Genomic DNA, 16439 nt, shown 5'->3' on the forward strand with positions numbered 1-16439 from the left:
ATTTTTCTGCCTTATTATTTTTTTTTTTTCCACAATGGTCACAGTGTTGCAGGCTAAAAATGGTGACATTAAAAATTAAAATGAAATAAAATAGCTGCAAAGACTTGTAGAGGAAACCATGTCAGACTTTATTAAAGCTGCTTGTCATTTTACATACAATTCAGAATTACATATTTACAAATATACACAGGTATGTCTCATTATAATATCTTTATATCAACACCATACTCAGTAGATATACAATAGGAAAATAAAGACGGTGGTTGCTGCAATGTGCTGCATAAAAAGAAACTAAAAAATATAACCCTTCTCATCTCTCCACCCTCCAAGTAAAAAGTACAAATAATTCAATAAGCTTTATTGTGTGATCATGATCGAACACTGACAAGTTTAGTGCCCATGTCAGCCTTAATTAGAGGGCAGAAAATAAACTCTCACAATATACAACAGTGCCAGGTAAAAAATACTTGCCTTGCTCAAGGCTTTGACATGAGAGGTTATGAAGAACATGCCACAAAGAGTGATGATACACAGAAAGACTCACAAAAAAAAAACAAAAACAGGATCCTCTTCACAATACACATGCTCTCGAGGAAAACAATGCGAGGTATAGAGAGGACACATCTGTACAAGTGTAACATACATTTGTCAGTTTTACAGAACTCACATGGATCAACACATAATGCCAGCCACAGTTTACTCTCTGGTTTAGCTCACAGTTTGACACCGAAAGATCTGTAAACTTCCTTTTTCTGGAGAAGAACCTTTCCTTTCCCCGGGAGATGACGTGCACTGAGTGGGAAAAAAAAAAAAAAGCTTTAAAGTGGTTCTGAACAAAAAGAGCTTAAGAAAATAATTCAGATTACTAATCATAGCTAGGGTCAAAACCACAATGCTGTTCATCATCATGGCTTTGTTGAGCCGGTGGACAAACACAGCTCATTCTTCATGATGGATGGGTGCGGCTGGTTTTAGTGCAGCACTGGATATCTTTCTGTCAGACATTCAACATCAAGGATGGTAAGACTGTTTTTACAGTGCACCTTGTGGATACAGTAGAAATTCTGGGATATAAAAAAAAAAACATGTTCGCCCTTGAAAAACAAGGGAAGAAAAAGGTGTCATTCAGTGTTCAGAGTAGCACAGGTTCATTATGTGTGTGTGTGTGTGTGTGTGTGTGTGTGTGTGAAGAGGTGTGTCACAGCAGCTGGTGATGCCATCAACCTGTATCAACATCCTGCTTCCATTTAACCAGGCCAATCAGGGCCAATCAGGGCCCATCAGGGCTGCGTAATTCAAGCCGAGCGTCAGACTTATGTCATTATCATTGTTTGTGTTTTCTTTGTTTGTTTTCTTGCACAATAACTCGGCTGTATTGCGGTGTCGGGCTGGTGGTGCAGACATGTGGAGCAGGTCTGGGCCCCGGTTGGCTCTGCTCGTTGCTGCCACATGCCTCAGTGGGGCTGGGAGCGGAGGCGGGGGACAAGGCCTGGTGCTGCCGCAGCGGCGCAGACCACGCACAGGTGAGCCGAACAAAAACAGAACCCGCTCTGACTGTATGTGCAGGGCACCGAGATCTATGCGCGTTCAGCTGGTGTCTGTGGTTGAACAGCCTTTGTGACACAAGCATGTTGAATTTGCGCCCAACAGCACGCGAGAGTGCGCGCGCGCGCGCGCGCGCGCCAAGACATGTAGTCGACACGAGCAGGTATGCGGCCACACCTGCCCGCCCACGCAACTTCTAAGGCTTCCTGAGAGGTAAATCCAGAGCAGTTCAGAGGCGAGTTCAACAATCCCTCTTAGAAAAAGAAAGAAAAAACATTCGACCTGCTCAGCGATGCACTGAAAGCATTTTTTTTTCCTCCTGTTGCAGCCAGCTGCCAGTTTTCACAGTGTACAATTAATGTCTGACGTATCATGTGAAATACCATGATAGTATCTGTGGATGTTTCACACAAGAATCTGTAGATTAGTCTGTTTTAATGCTACATAATCACAAGGCCTGACAGGAGGTGATGTTGAGGAACCATTTTATCCCTGATATTTTAATTATCTGAATTTTCTGTCACTGGAATGATCTATTCTAGCAAGATGTGGATATTTCTGAAGGTAAAACGAAAATAATTCAGATGAGAGAATAACACTGCTGAGTGGATCATTTGCAGATAGAGACAGGTGACTAAATACTCAGCTAAAGCAGTCGCATTTTTGGTTTTTTGGTTGGATCCGACAAACTGTGAGGTGCTTGTCCGTGTGATGAAAAAAGAACAAAGAGATTCTGTCCTCCTGACAGAGTCGGCTTCGGGTTTTGTAACTCCACCTGGAAGTGGTTTTAGGTGGAGGGATGAGATGGGGGCGGTGGGGGAGGGGGGGGCAGTGATCTCAGGTCAGGGTTTGATGTCAGAGAAGCTGGTGTAGGTCTCACTGCAGCTGGAGGAAGTGCTGAGGTTCCCAGAGACGCTGCCGTCTGAAGGACAAAAACACACAAACAACATCAATTATTAACTCCAGGCAGACAGCAGCAGGGTTTTATTCAGTCTTCGAACAAAGATGCCTCCTGCAGACGCCTGTATCAGCTCCAGAGACGTGTCCTGTAATAAACTACCTGAGCTGCTGAGTGACTGCGATGACTTAGACTCTGAGATGAGGCTGAGGAGGTTCGCCGCTGCCACCCAGCCCTCCTTACTGCTGCGAAGGTTCCTCACAAACCTACAGAGAATTACACAAACAGGGACTTTAGCGGATGATGTAACTATCGCCTATAGATCAGCTTCCTTTCAGAGTCTCAGTGTGTTTTCTTGTTTTCTTCACTTTGATTGGCTCTCATTAGAAAAAGATGTTTACCACTGTCCGTCCTCTCCTTCTCTGATTAGCTGGACCACGTCTCCACTCTTGACGGACAGTTCCTGAGGTCCCGCCTTCTCGCAGTCTGCTACCACAGTATACTTTCCTGGAGCCTGAAGGAGTCAAAGGTCAGCCAAGAGAGTCTTAATCATCCTGATCAGCAACTTCAATGGAAAAACCACACAGGTGAGAAATGTGCTGTATATTAAAATCCTCCAGGTTCAGGCTCACCAGCTTCTTCCCCACGTCGTCCTCAGGGTCAGAGTTCATGGGGTCCTCGCCGCTGGAGTACCCGTCATTCTCCTCTGAGGCATCCACGGACAGAGACACCTTGCTCCAGCCTGTAGGTGGGTGATGGTGGTGGTGGTGCATTAATCTCACATGAGCAGCAACAAAACCACAAAATCTATTCTGACAAATCACCCAAACGCACAAATGCTACCCCAAACTCCTCCACAATCAACAGAGACAGAGAGACCCCGGTAAAACACATCAACCGAACAAACACAACAAAAAATCACTGATACATGATCAGAGAAAACAGATTTGAATCATCTCAAGGCTGCTCTGACTGAAGTTATGTAACTGGTGCACTGTGTACATTTTCCAAAGATCTCATAATTTTCCACGCCACACAGCAACGAAACCCTGAACACCCAACAGTGGGAGAAGAGAGGTGTGATTGATTTGAGGTAGAGAGGGCGCCTTGCAAAAACACTGTCATTTAGACCAGAGCTGAGACTTCAAATCTTATTTTCCAAGTAAAAACAGTAGAAGTGCCTTTCAGGGTGGCGCCAATCTCAAACTAAATATCTCACTTCACTGGGAGATAAGACAACAAGCCTCAATTCCAGGCTAAATGGTTTAGAAAGTGGATATTCTGTTACACTTTACCTCTAGTGGAAAAAAAAAAAATCAATCACAACCACCACAAACCACAGCAAACACCCACAGTGGCCGATCCTCAGAGAGGCTCTGTACCTCGCCGCTTGCTCTGTAACAGACTAGAGGTGCTCATCCATTTGACTCTGCTCAGAGTGACATGGGGAGCCGGCTCTAGACGGGAAGAAACAGCCAGCAAACCAATGAGACAGCCAGTCAGTCAAGTAGAGAGAGAGAGAGAGAGAGAGAGAGACGGCTGGGTTCGCTGGTCGGTCAGGAGAGTAGGTGTTTTTAAGAGCATTTTGTGCACCAGCAGAAAAACTACAGGTGAGGTCAGACTCTAATTCTGTTAGAAATACACAAAGATCCTTCGCTGTGATGGGGAGAAAAGGTTAGTACGGTAATCACAGTTAGTGTTCATTCATACACAGTCGCCACAAATGAAAAGAACAAGACTGATGCAGAGATGATGATGGTGATTATGACCTGTGGATGAAGGTAAAAAATGCTGTTGTGCAAGTTGTAACTGCAGTGATGATATTACGTTTGCATGTTTAAAAAAGTCAGGAAAGACCCTTGGATATATTTCACTGGTGTAAATTGGATGCAGATTTTACTGGATTGGCAAACAGTGCAAAAGAAATCTATTATAATGAAAATATAACCGGGATATTTAGGATATTTTAATACAATAATGTCCTTAAATCACTGAAGAGTGAAGACCTGTGGATGGTCTATGTCAGCATTTCCCCCTCCACACATGTACAACACTGTGGCTATAAGATGACAGGATGAAGAGCAGCTTCTGTTGTTGTTGGACTTCATCAAATCCAGTTTCATCCTTCTACACATGTGAAATCTACGTTATAAAAACACACAAGACTGAAGCACACTCTAATAATGAGGGATGGGAAGATGAGTAATGGCCCTCTAGAATTAGACGTCCCCTATGATGGAACACAAATATACCTTTGAACCCAAACGGGGTGGGGTCACTCTTGACCATGTGGCGTTTGGAGCCGTGTTCGGGGCTCAGGGCCGAGCCTGGCCACACGGGCAGAAAAAAGGTGAAGAGAAGGAAGAGAAAAGTGAGGAAGAGAACGGGCTCAGAGAAGCAAGAATTTCACATTGTGATTAAATATATAAGCCAGTTTGGTGCAGGTAGATAAATAATGTCAAGAAATGTCCAGTCAGTGATCATTTAAAAAAAACAAAAAAAAACGTGAATTTCTACAAATATTTAATATTCAGCCTTAAATATAACTGTAACTGGAGACAGGAGAACAACAGGCATTAACAGATAACATGCATCTAGTAGGAGCAATGGCACATGAATATGAGGAGTGCCAGACTTTTGCCACTAGGAGGCAGCGTTTCTCCAAAATAAAAGCTGGAACAATCAGTTCACTGAAAGCTGATGTGATATCATCACCCTCTAAATAAGGTTCAGCAGGGGCCCATAACTGGCCCTTGATTAAAAACGGTACCCAGTCACTGTTTTTTCTTCTGGGTAATGGATACAATGCAGTTTCTTTTACACGTCTGTACTTTACTGATTATAGACCTGATAGTAACTGTACAGGTTGTAAGGAAAACGCTTAATTAGATTTGCAAATTTGATGCAAATGCAAATAAATCTGGTGGCTGACTAATTTCTAACCAAAAATATCTTTTAATATTAATACTGATTTCAGGTTAGTAGTTCTGTCCTTTGGTCAAACCCCAGTACTCGATATAAACATTGACTCTTACTCAACTGTTTAACTTTTCATTCATAAAAAGAAGAATGTTATTTGAACTTTTAAAACTTGCATTTTCTCACTTTAACAATGTAAAACTAATCAAACTAAACTGGTCTGAGCATTGTGTCCCTCCAGTGTTGTTAATGTTACCTTTTGGACTCTTGAGATTGCTGAAGCCCTGCAAAGTAAAACGCTTTTTAGCCACTGAGGATCTGTCAGTGGTCGGACTGGTCACTGGTTCATCTGGAAGCAGCGGTGGTTTGAAATGGGAAGCAGGGGAGGGAGGAGAAAGGAGAGTGTGGCAATCGTAAAAAAAAAAGATAGATGCAGCCCAAAACAGGAAGAGGGACCATGAAGATGATGGTGATGAAGAGCAGAGGAATCAGATTAGTGAGAGTTTACAGTGAAGCTTTCAGGAGGGGCGTAGATAAAGCTTTTTGAGCACTTTAGTCAAGTTCTGTGTGTGTGTGTGTGTGTGAGGATGCAGCATTAATTAAAACACTCACCTTTGTGTTTCGGCGAGGAAGAGGAGTTGGCATCGGGGTTCGGGCTTGGCTCTGCTTTCTTCTCATCTTGCTTCTTCTGGTTCTTCTGACCACTGCTACGGAAGGGACTGGAAAAGACAAGAAGAAGAGAACATTACAATACATAGGTGTAGGTGTGTGTGTGTGTGTGTGTGTGTGTGTGCACCATGTGGAGACGCTGCACGCTCACCAACCTGAGTGAGATGGAGGTGTTGTTGCTGGTGGGACTCAAGGAAACAGAGTCCAAGTTCTTCTGCTGACTGGCATCTAAAACAGACGACAGTTTACTAAAGACAGAGAAAAAGACACAAACAAGCCTGTGTGTGTGTGTGTGTGTGTGTGTGTGTGTGTGTGTGTGTGTGTGTGTGTGTGTGTGTGTGTATACCTCTGCAGGCTTTGAGCTGTTGGGTCAGGACTTTGCGGATCTCATTCACCCATGCTGTTTTAATCTCTGGTGTTGGAGCCTGGAAAAGACAAATCATGATTTTTTTTTATTAACAATAAACAGAGATGTGGTTTCACTATCCTGGAAATCCATATTACTCAGGCTCGGTGACCTCACCTGGACTATAAAAACTTCTTCTCTGGAGTTGCACCATATCTCAAACTTCTTGTTGTCTCCTTTTGCATTCTCTGTTATTCCCACTGCGCTCATCTGAGAGAGGCAAGGACAGGAGAAATGTTCAGTGAAGTATCGTTTCCCACGGCAGAATTTCGCACAAATATTAACTCCTCAAATCTGAACAGCTCGAGCTTACACTGAGCGAGTGTTTGAAGCTGTACGAGGGAGCTTTTTCGTAGCCCTCGCCGTTCTCCTCTCTCCTCTTGCAGAAGAGCAGGGCCTTCTCGTGCAGGAACAGGTGCCTCTGCATGGGCTTAAACCGGGCCAGGTCCTTCACCTTGGCGTGACCTTTTTTATGCTCTGTCCACACGCTGAAGGAGCCTTGCATCAGCAGACGGCCCAGCTCTGACAAGTTACCCTGAAAGAAGGAAGAGGCAGACGTGGGTTTGGGGTTTCTCTCATGTCTCCGTTGCACTCATGCACATACCACATGTCATTTTCTCTGGTCAGCCCCCTGGTTTTTAGAGGTGGTGAAGCATCTGATTTATGACTGGCTACTTGTTTTAGTCAAAAATATTCTGCAGGGCTTGACACAACCAAGGAAACTGCACTTTTCTCCTGATCCAATTCAAAAATTTACTCTTTTACTAAATGATCTCCTCAGAATAAGTGTAATTTCTCTGACCTCGTATCCTGTGATGGCGATGAGGTGCATTGAGTCATTGACAGCTTTCAGGATCCCCAGGATAGAGGAGAGAGCTTCCTGTAGGTCATCACAGCCATCACAGCCTTTACTGTACTTCAACAACTCCTGTAAACACAAAGTGGAGGATATAGTTAGTCTTCCCTGTCCTACTGTACATAAACACACATACGTATAGATACATGTACAGTGCAGCGCACCTTCAGCAGCAGCTGGTACTTGGTGATTCTCTGGACAGGTTTAAGGAGGTAGGAGTCCAAACCAAGCTTATGTTCCAGCTTCTTCTGGCACTCCTGAGTCACAAAATACAAACCAATTAAGATACCTGGAGTTCATTGTTCTTGCAAGCTGCAAAAAAGTGAAAGGTGAGGGACCAACCTGGAAGAAGGCACAGTCGGAGCACTGTCTCCACAAGCTCTCAGAGCGAGGTTTGTTCTGGCAGTAAGCCTCGTAGATCTGCAGGTCCTTCATCTACACACAGAGACAACAACAGTCATTAACAAGCTGCTATAGTTTCACCTTTTATTAATGGGAACTGTTTGCTTTCTAAAAGGTTTGTAAGGCAATTCCTGTGTGGTGCAAGATTAGTCCTTACTCGTTCTAAAAAGCAGCGGCCCACCAGTTCTGGGCAGTCGGTGTACGCTTCCAGCTCCTTCAGAAACGTCCTGGAGACAAACAACACACCACAAATACTTAGACCATGAAATCAAAGTGAAGATATTTATACTTTTGTAAACAGAGAAAATCAACAGCACTTAAAAATAATCTAGAGTCTAATTGTGTGAAAGAAGCAAACCTCTTATGAAACTGGTAGATTTCCGACATGTTGCCAAACAGGACGTCTTTCTTGCTGAGCAGGGTGCTGGGGATGAGGTGAGCCATGGCAGGGTTGTCCATCTCTGCCGCGTAGCCCTGGAGTTTAACATCACATATGGTGCATCAACACGTCAGCAAAACCTTAAGTTTCCTGGACTTAGAGGAAACATACAGTACATGTGGTGAATTACTGATGCGCCTGCCTTTACATCAGTGACCACACTCACCTCCAGCACACACAGCAGCTCCTCCACATACGCTCTCTCTGTCTCCAGCAGTTCATTCATCACATGACTGGAATATACGCACAAACCAAACACAAGCTAAGCTTTCAGTTTATCACAGTTAGCATGAATGCTATTACAGTATACTGCAACCTCAACTAACTCAATAATGAGACCATATTACTGGAGCATCTGGATGGCAGCTTAATGAAAAAATACATCACAAAAATCAAGCAGTGTCGTCGTTCATTAACTGTTCTCTTATCTCTATCAGCGTGACCTTTGACCCTCTTACCGCCGAAGCACTGCCAGGTTTTCCTCTTCTTCTGAGAGAGAAGCATGTCTGGTGCTGCCATTGTGTATGGGAGACTCCACCTGGAAACACATACATTACACATTTCTACATACATCTCTTTTCAAGAAACAATTAAACATTAAAAGGAATTGATTGACTCAGAAAACTAAAGAAACCTGGTAAATACTTAAACTCTTTGATGATGCATTTACCTTCTTGCAGATGGTGTTATCTGCAGAGTATCTCCTCTCTTTCCTCTGCTGATCTGATGGACAAAGAGAAAACAGTTTTTATCTCCTTATGCCATTAACCGAGTCTTGATGCTTTCTTTCTTTACATCACTTTATCCGGGCTTACTGGGAGAGGATTGTGGAGACTTCACTTCAGGTCTTGGTGCTACTGGCTGGACTGGTCTGGTCTGTTTGGCGGCGAGCTTCTTCAAGCTGATGCGTCTCTTCTCGAACATCTCCTGCACAGAGCTTTGCTTCTGGAAAACTCTCTCTACCTGGTCCTGATGGAGACCAAACACAAGCAGCAAAATCAATTAAAGGTTAACTGTGACCTCGAGTAGAAAACATCACATATTAAATGCCCGTTGAAGCCACTTCCTGCTGACCCTGAGCTGAGTAGTGAGCACCGCCTCGAACTGGCAGCAGATGGCGCTGCGGTCAGTGAGGGTGTGTAGCGGTGCCGTGTCCAGGTATCGCTCCAGTTCTTGCAGAGCTGCCTCAGCTCCATCCTGAGACTGACAGCGGTCTACAGGCTGGCTGGCCAACAGGAAGATGCCGTCCTCACACCACCGTGACGCCTGAAGGGGAAAAGGTTTTATTATAAATTAACTTAACTCCCAGAAACTTCTGAATGTTTCTAGTGAAGAGGATGCAAAGGAAAGCTCAGGTACCTTCTCCAGAGCGTGGTGGAGCTCCATCGCCCTGAGTAGGAGGTTCTTCTTGCTCCTCAATGTGGAGCTGATCTCTTCGCACACTCCTCTCAGCTCGCTGCACTTCGGCCTGATGGAGTCCTCGGCATAGTGCGAGTTTTCTATCAGCCTGTCACCTTCACAGGCCAGGGACAGGGCGCGGTCTAGTACATCCTGTTGAAACACAGCAGAGATTTCAAACAAAGTCACTTACAGAATATTAGCAGCACACAGCAGTGGGAGCATCGTCAATCAATCAATCAATCAATCAATCACTGGTGATAAAACATCTCCCCCTCTTCCTCCACCTCTACTGCATACAGAACGGAGCATTCGTTAGTTAATGCTGGAAGGAGTGGGAGACCTACATTATACAAATCAGTCCAACCTTCAGTCATCTTTGGGTTTATAATCCACACAGGTGCCCTTTCTACCTCTCACATCCGTCTCCGTTCATATCTCAGTGAGTGGGGGATGGAGCAGGACATCACATTGATTATATCATTAGCCATATGGCTTCAAGGATGCAGCAAAGGTGAAAGTGTTGAGCATGTGTTTTCTGTCCCACGTGAGCCGCAGGATGAACCAGGGTTGTGTATGTGCATGTGTTTTGTGTCTTACACAGGCCTTGTCCTCATGGCTGCCGAGCTCTCGGAGGACGTGCTCAGCGTGGGCGGGGCTGACGCTGACCTCAGAGAAACCGGACAGCCTCTCCGACGTCACGTCAAGCTGGGCACGCACCTAGAAACACAGGCAGTGTTAACCTGATGTAGCTCAGTTTTTAGGTGTAGCAACAAAAATACACTTCCCACGACTCAGCTCAACTCACTTCACGGAAGTGCTGTTCAAAATGCCGCAGCTGCAAACACTGTTCCAGCTTAGTGCGGTGACGCTCCCAGAAATCGTCAAACGCTGTCTCTGTTTCATCCAGCTGACCCAGGAGTCTGAGACCCAGGAAGACAAAAAGAGGGGAGGAAAAGAGGAGTGATGAGAGAGGAGATTTATTCATGCCTTTATGTATTCGTGGATCCATTCATCCCATCCTCTACCTCTGAACAGTAGCTAAGTTCTCCAGTTCGTCATGGGTCATGTTGTATTCAGGGTCTGTCTGTAGAGGCTCGTTGATGCAGTCCAACAGGCGTCCCCCTTGTGACAGCGCCACCTGCAGATCCTCCTGGAATTTGCACAAATCCATTTCTTAAACACTAAAGCTCTCAGTGAACACTTTAAACCGTCACCAAATATCTGCAGAGGGACACGTGGCTGGGTGACATGTATGGAAAAGACTGAACAGCATCTCTGACCTTCATTTTATCCTTCTTCAGGGTGTGAGTGTGCAGCAGGTTGGTGGTGGCCTCAGCATCATTGGGTAACTCTGTCTCTGCGAGCTCAGTGCCGAACGCCTGCAGAGTCTGAGCCGTGGTCTTCACCATGAGGGCGAAGGCCTCGATTGCCTGTGGAGGATTGATGGCACATATGCATATATACATACATATGAGATGAATACAAAGTAAATATGGCGACAGGAGGGAGTACATGTGTTGTGTTGTGTTTCTGTGTGTGTCTGTGTGTACATACAGTGCGGTGTGAGATCCAGCTGTCATGGCAGTATTCCTGTGTGCCTCCCAGCTCTGTGGTCAGTTGTCCAGGGTCGATATAAGCATGGAGCTCAGTCACTGAACTCAGCATCACCACCTGATAAAAACACACACACAATCAGGTATATTAACACATTATATGAATGAAAAATAGAGCAATAAACAAAGAACATAAAATACAAAAAGGAAAGTGAGTTTCAGGACTACAGAATAAAAATCATGCAACTTTTACCCTGAAATAAAAAGGTGTTTCTAATTTGTCGTCAGCCTGGCCTATTCATAGCTCTACAGTGAGTTACAATGATCTAAATAATTAATTTACTGAGTCACAGAAATACGTGCATTATACAGGGTGAGACTAAGCACAGACGCATGCAAACACGTGCAGTGTACAAGTCATGCCGGCACCTTCATTTTGAACTCATCCTTGTTGTACTTGAAGAGGAAGTCTGACAGAGTCCGCTGGAACAAAGTAGTGGGACGCAACACCAGAACCAAGTGCAAGTTCCCTGGAAATGAGCCCTGAGAGAGGAAAGTAGAAATCTGTTATCATGTGTAGCTTTGAGATATGGAGGAAATCAAGTGTGGAAATAGTCAGACAGAGTAAAAATCTGTGATCTTGTGACCAGAAGCCTGCAGGACTTTAACATAAATCTTACAGCCCTGATGCCAACACTTTGGATTCAGAGTCAAAATATAACAACACACGCCACGCTTATTGCATCATCTGTGTAGCCTCCATCCCTCTGCAGAAACCCTGAACCAACCATAAAGAGGTTTTTCTAGAATTTCATGTCCACTAAATCTCCTACATTTCCTCCCTGCTGTTCCCTGGTTGCACCTTCCATCTAAACAGCTGTGACTGCAATGTCATTTTATTAGTCCCGTGCCTTTTGGAGTAGCTATAGTTTTTGTTTCCCCATCTCCACGCTAACAGGTTAAAAGCGTGGAATTGCTTTTACACAGACAAACAGCCCAGGAGGCCGCTCAGCTGAAAGCCTATATTGGTCATGGCGTCTTCTAAAACCCTGGGTGAATTGCTCCACCCTGTTAGGCATCATAAATCGATGCAGGGTGACACGCACACACACAAGGGGCCAGAGGCAGGCTCGGAGATGTGTGTGACATGCTCATGAAATCTTTAGCGGTGTCGTAAATAAAGCCGAAGTAGAGATCCTGATAGAAAAGAGTGAAAACATTCAAGACGTTTGAAGTTGGAAGAAAATGAGGGCAGAAAGATTTTATCCTCTTTGCTTTTTCCTGGATTTTCTGTAGATGAAATTTGAACAACACAGTTACATTAAGATACTGATTATAGTGCATGTGAGGAAACAACCTAGAGACTGGTGTCCACAATCGCCACAAAATGATGTCACCCACTGACTTCATCCATCATCACGAAGCCAATGTTCATCACAATCACAGAAAACATCCCATAAAAAACAGACACACTGCCAGTGCTAGGATAAAATAACGTACATGGCTCTAATTTAGTCTACAAGGAGACCTGCATTCTCACTGAAGCGCGCACACACACACACACACACACACACACACACATACATCATAGTCATGAAATGCCTGCATGAAGTTGCCATGGAAACCATTCTCCTTGGATCACACATGGACAGAGAAGGAGAGGGAGAGAGAGAGAGTGCATGACAAAATGCTATGGAGTGATGATACAAAGAGAGACTCTCTGTGTGTGTGTGTGTGTGTGTGTGTGTGTGTGTGTGTGTGTGTGTGTGTGTGTGTGTGTGCACGACAAATTAAGAGAAAGACAGAATAAGAGTGGCAGAGAGTAGCTGATGTCTGCCTGCGTGGAGGAGTATGCAAAAAGTGTTGATGGCGCTGCAGCTCTTGCAGTCATTTATTTTTGGCACACACACACACACACACACACACACACACACACTCATGCTCGCACTCTGCCTGCTGTGATGTTGATGAAAAACAGCCAGGTTGGAGAAATCAACGTTCATTCTGCATGGTCCCTTTCCAATTTCCACCCAAACTGCCAGTTGCCAGCGTATTTTAAATTACACTACAAGCTCCCTTACACCAAAATACTCACTGCTAATTATAGCAAATTACATCAGCAGATAATTAACTGCAGGAAAGAATAAAGATGCAATAAAAACAGGAGAATCATTGAAATTCAGACAAGTGCAAGTTCATATTAAATACAAGAAAAAATATATTCTACATATATTTTTTCCTTGTATTGTGCTGGTTCCTCCACCAATAAAACACCATATAAAATATACATCTGTAATTTGAATCCATTAAATTCAATAAACCCTGAGAGGTCTTGCTTTAATTTGTAGCTCTGCATTAACATGACAATACACGTGCTGCTCAGTGCATCCCCCTGACAGATGATTACAGACATGCACAATACACATCCCTGGAAACACACTTATACATTAAAGTGATTCACACACATACACACTTCTCACACATAAAAAAAAACACATGCATTAATAAATAATAAGGATTAGAATATCATTTTCTTTTGACCAGGCTGATTTATATTCTTTCGGTGAGGATGCAGGGAGGAAAGGCACTCCAGTCATGTCCTCTAATGACATCCACATTGTCCTCTTGGGAGCTGGATAGCCTCCATATTAAATCACCTCCCTCCACATGCCCAAACCCCCTTTATCTGTATCACTGCTTTTGCTTTTGGACATGCTGAGTGTCCCAATTACAACAAAGAGATTGGTTTTGAATCTTGACAGAGGCTGATGTGCTATAAGTGCTTCTTAGCTGGTGTATGGCTGTTAAAAAAAAAAGATTTGTAAAAAATGTATTCAAGCTTGCACCAGGTGATAGAGCCGTCTGCGTCTTCACCCTGCAGCAATGTTCCTGTAGCATGCTTGAATGGCTGCATATTTATTACCCTAAATCACAAAGATGTGTTGCTACAGAGATGATGGTGTCCCGTCATCATTTGACTATAATGCATGTGGATTCGCCTGGTTTCATCTAATTGAATTCTGCTTTTCGGTTGATGGATCTGCAGCAAGATTTTGGAGCAAACAGGAGGAAACTGTTGCTTTATTTCTTAAAGGTCATAAATTAAAATAAGGCCATGAACAAACAAGTGTGGAAACACACTTATTTCATGGAGACTATCAACTAGAGGTCAAAGTTCATCCTTGTTTTTGTTTATCGCCACAGTAAAACATTGTACATGAGCAACAAACATGGCAGTGTGTTGTACACTAATCTCTGTCCACCTCTCTCTTTTTTTTTTTTTTTTTCTTTCAGGCGAGGAACCAACAAATGGCAGCGGGCGACCTTGAACAGCCTTGAACGTCTCACGGGAAGACGGACGACCTTCATTCTCCAGTAAGACTCCGTGTCATTGGCTGGTGGACAAAGCAGGCGTGTGCAAGGACATCCACAGTGCCAGGGGGGAGTGAAGTGAGGGGACTGAGGAGGACAGCACTGGAGACTCTCACCACCTGCTCTTCATGCCTCCAGGTTAGTTTATAATCTGCCTGTATGTATCCTGCTCTCCATACATGAAAGATGGAAAGGATTTAAAGCTGTTACCCCACGGTGTGTCTTTTTAAATTTCATGTAAATGTAAGGATCTTGTTATAGACTAAATAAGGAGCTGTCTTTGCTAAGTAATGTCTGGATTAAGAGGCTTTCCTCACCTGAATCAGCTGATTTAGATAGAGACACAGTGTCTTTGGATCTCCTTTCTTCTTATACATTAGTCCATTCCTTTCTATCTTTTTAAATGTTGCGTGTCTACAATATCTCTGCCTCTAATCAGCCAGCAGGTCAATGGAAAATCTGTTTTACAGCATGAAATCATAAAATCCCCCATGAGTAAAGAGTTAAATAAGGAGCTGTTTGCTAAGAAAAATAGGAACCTCCAATTATCTCAACTATTGTTTTCTTTGTTTCCACCATTATATCATTTTTTCAACAACAGACTGGAATTAAATACAGTACAATAAAAACACACATTCGTGTTTCCATGTTGTTTTGAATGTTACTTTTCAGAGTTGCAGTGTGGGAAGGGAAGCAGAGGGTGACTGCAGGGGACAGAGAGACAGAGGAGGCACAAAAGCAGAAGAGAGGATGCAAGTAGAAGAAGAGGAGGAGAGAGAGAAAGAGAGAGATGTGATCAGCAGGAGAGGTAAGGGGAGGAGGGGAGATCCTGCAGAGAGGCCTCCACCAACCACCGCTCTGAATCATGGGGTTTCTGCTGGGTATTAAGGGACATGAGATTCATTTTATCTCAGCTTTATCACTATTCTTTTTAATATTTCCTCTGTTTTATTGTCGTCAATTAGAGCACAGACAAAAACAGGTGAAAACAAAAACACATCAGGGAAACATTTCATATTTTCCATCAACTGCTTGAACTAGTAGATACTGAAATTAAACTGAAGGCACATGTATCAGTGTCAGTAAAACATTTTGATTCATTTTCTTAAATTTAAAGCTTCGTTAAGGGAAAACATATAACCAGCTGCTGGCTCTGGCTTCTTATTTACCACGCAGATGTGTGTGCGGTGTCAATCATCTCATCCAACTCTCAGCAAGAAAGTGACTGATGTGATTTCCCAAAGTGTGAAACTGTTTGCGTGTATCTCAGCTTGGTTTTGCTCACATTTTCACACGGACTGAACATCAGTTAAAACAGAGAGGCAACCACTCATTTACTCCCTGCTATCAGTAAAACCCACAGTCCATCAACGTCCCCTTCAAAGTGGCCTGGGCCAGTGAACTGGGAAAAGATAAAAGACCTGGGATGGTTATTATGATTGGTGGGGAAGTGTCTCGAGTGTGCAGGTGTTTGTGTTTGCGTGGGTTAAATTATTGCCACAGTGGGGATAGTTTCTTCGAAACACCACAGAAAAACCATTAGGCGTCATTGTAATCAGTGTCCAATTACCATGTATTAGCATAAATCTGCATACGTTAAATATGCTAAATGGTGTAATACAGGGTGAGCATCTTAACAACAGCTGTGGTGAGGCTCCGTCCACATGTTGGCAGAGCCGGTTAATCAGATTCAGAGTCAGAGACAGAGTGGAGGGAAGACAACGCAAAAATTAAGAGAAAGCCAAATATCAAAGCCAAGTATCCAAAGTGAAACAGGATACAGAGTCATTTAGGGAGATGAATAATTAGGAAAACATTTTAAAGCACTTTTTGAAACTTTCTTTCTTTTGATTTATTTTCTTAACTTTTTTTTAATCTTCTCTTCTTCACTCTTGTACTCCCTCTTCAATTTATCATCTTAGAGAAGAGTGAAAGTTTTACACTGTCCAAGAAGTAGGCTACTAGGCTAATGGCACACT

At 43.6% G+C, this 16439-nt stretch overlaps 1 protein-coding gene and 1 long non-coding RNA gene across 6 annotated transcripts in view; one reads left to right on the forward strand and one right to left on the reverse strand.

Annotated features, from left to right (window-relative positions):
- Positions 1 to 102: 102 nt before the first annotated feature.
- The window catches only part of mcf2la (mcf.2 cell line derived transforming sequence-like a), a 46154-nt gene continuing 29817 nt past the window's right edge, over positions 103 to 16439 (reverse strand). For 3 of the 5 annotated variants that reach the window (XM_071464915.1, XM_071464914.1, XM_071464918.1), the window contains 28 exons: positions 11518 to 11631; positions 11090 to 11206; positions 10816 to 10965; positions 10561 to 10685; positions 10341 to 10455; positions 10133 to 10252; positions 9494 to 9685; positions 9209 to 9400; positions 8950 to 9103; positions 8805 to 8857; positions 8593 to 8672; positions 8301 to 8367; positions 8054 to 8169; positions 7853 to 7922; positions 7636 to 7728; positions 7458 to 7550; positions 7240 to 7365; positions 6751 to 6972; positions 6555 to 6647; positions 6378 to 6456; positions 6187 to 6259; positions 5975 to 6081; positions 5619 to 5711; positions 4696 to 4770; positions 3076 to 3185; positions 2845 to 2957; positions 2606 to 2709; positions 103 to 2467 (listed from right to left, as the gene is read on the reverse strand). In XM_071464915.1, the coding sequence (XP_071321016.1) occupies positions 2388 to 2467; positions 2606 to 2709; positions 2845 to 2957; positions 3076 to 3185; positions 4696 to 4770; positions 5619 to 5711; positions 5975 to 6081; positions 6187 to 6259; positions 6378 to 6456; positions 6555 to 6647; positions 6751 to 6972; positions 7240 to 7365; positions 7458 to 7550; positions 7636 to 7728; positions 7853 to 7922; positions 8054 to 8169; positions 8301 to 8367; positions 8593 to 8672; positions 8805 to 8857; positions 8950 to 9103; positions 9209 to 9400; positions 9494 to 9685; positions 10133 to 10252; positions 10341 to 10455; positions 10561 to 10685; positions 10816 to 10965; positions 11090 to 11206; positions 11518 to 11631 (3126 nt within the window). In that variant the 3' untranslated portion in view covers positions 103 to 2387. The other 2 variants (XM_071464916.1, XM_071464917.1) reach the window with 2 other exon arrangements.
- On the forward strand, positions 1383 to 16060 carry LOC139609890 (uncharacterized). The gene is made up of 5 exons (XR_011685392.1): positions 1383 to 1523; positions 2874 to 3030; positions 3102 to 3191; positions 14383 to 14598; positions 15133 to 16060. It is a non-coding gene; the product is annotated as an uncharacterized lncRNA (long non-coding RNA).

This window comes from Trachinotus anak, unplaced genomic scaffold (genome assembly GCF_046630095.1).
Source record: "Trachinotus anak isolate AG129_WGS33_773 ecotype Australia unplaced genomic scaffold, CSIRO_AGI_Tana_v1 ptg000026l, whole genome shotgun sequence".
Lineage (NCBI taxonomy): Eukaryota > Metazoa > Chordata > Actinopteri > Carangiformes > Carangidae > Trachinotus > Trachinotus anak.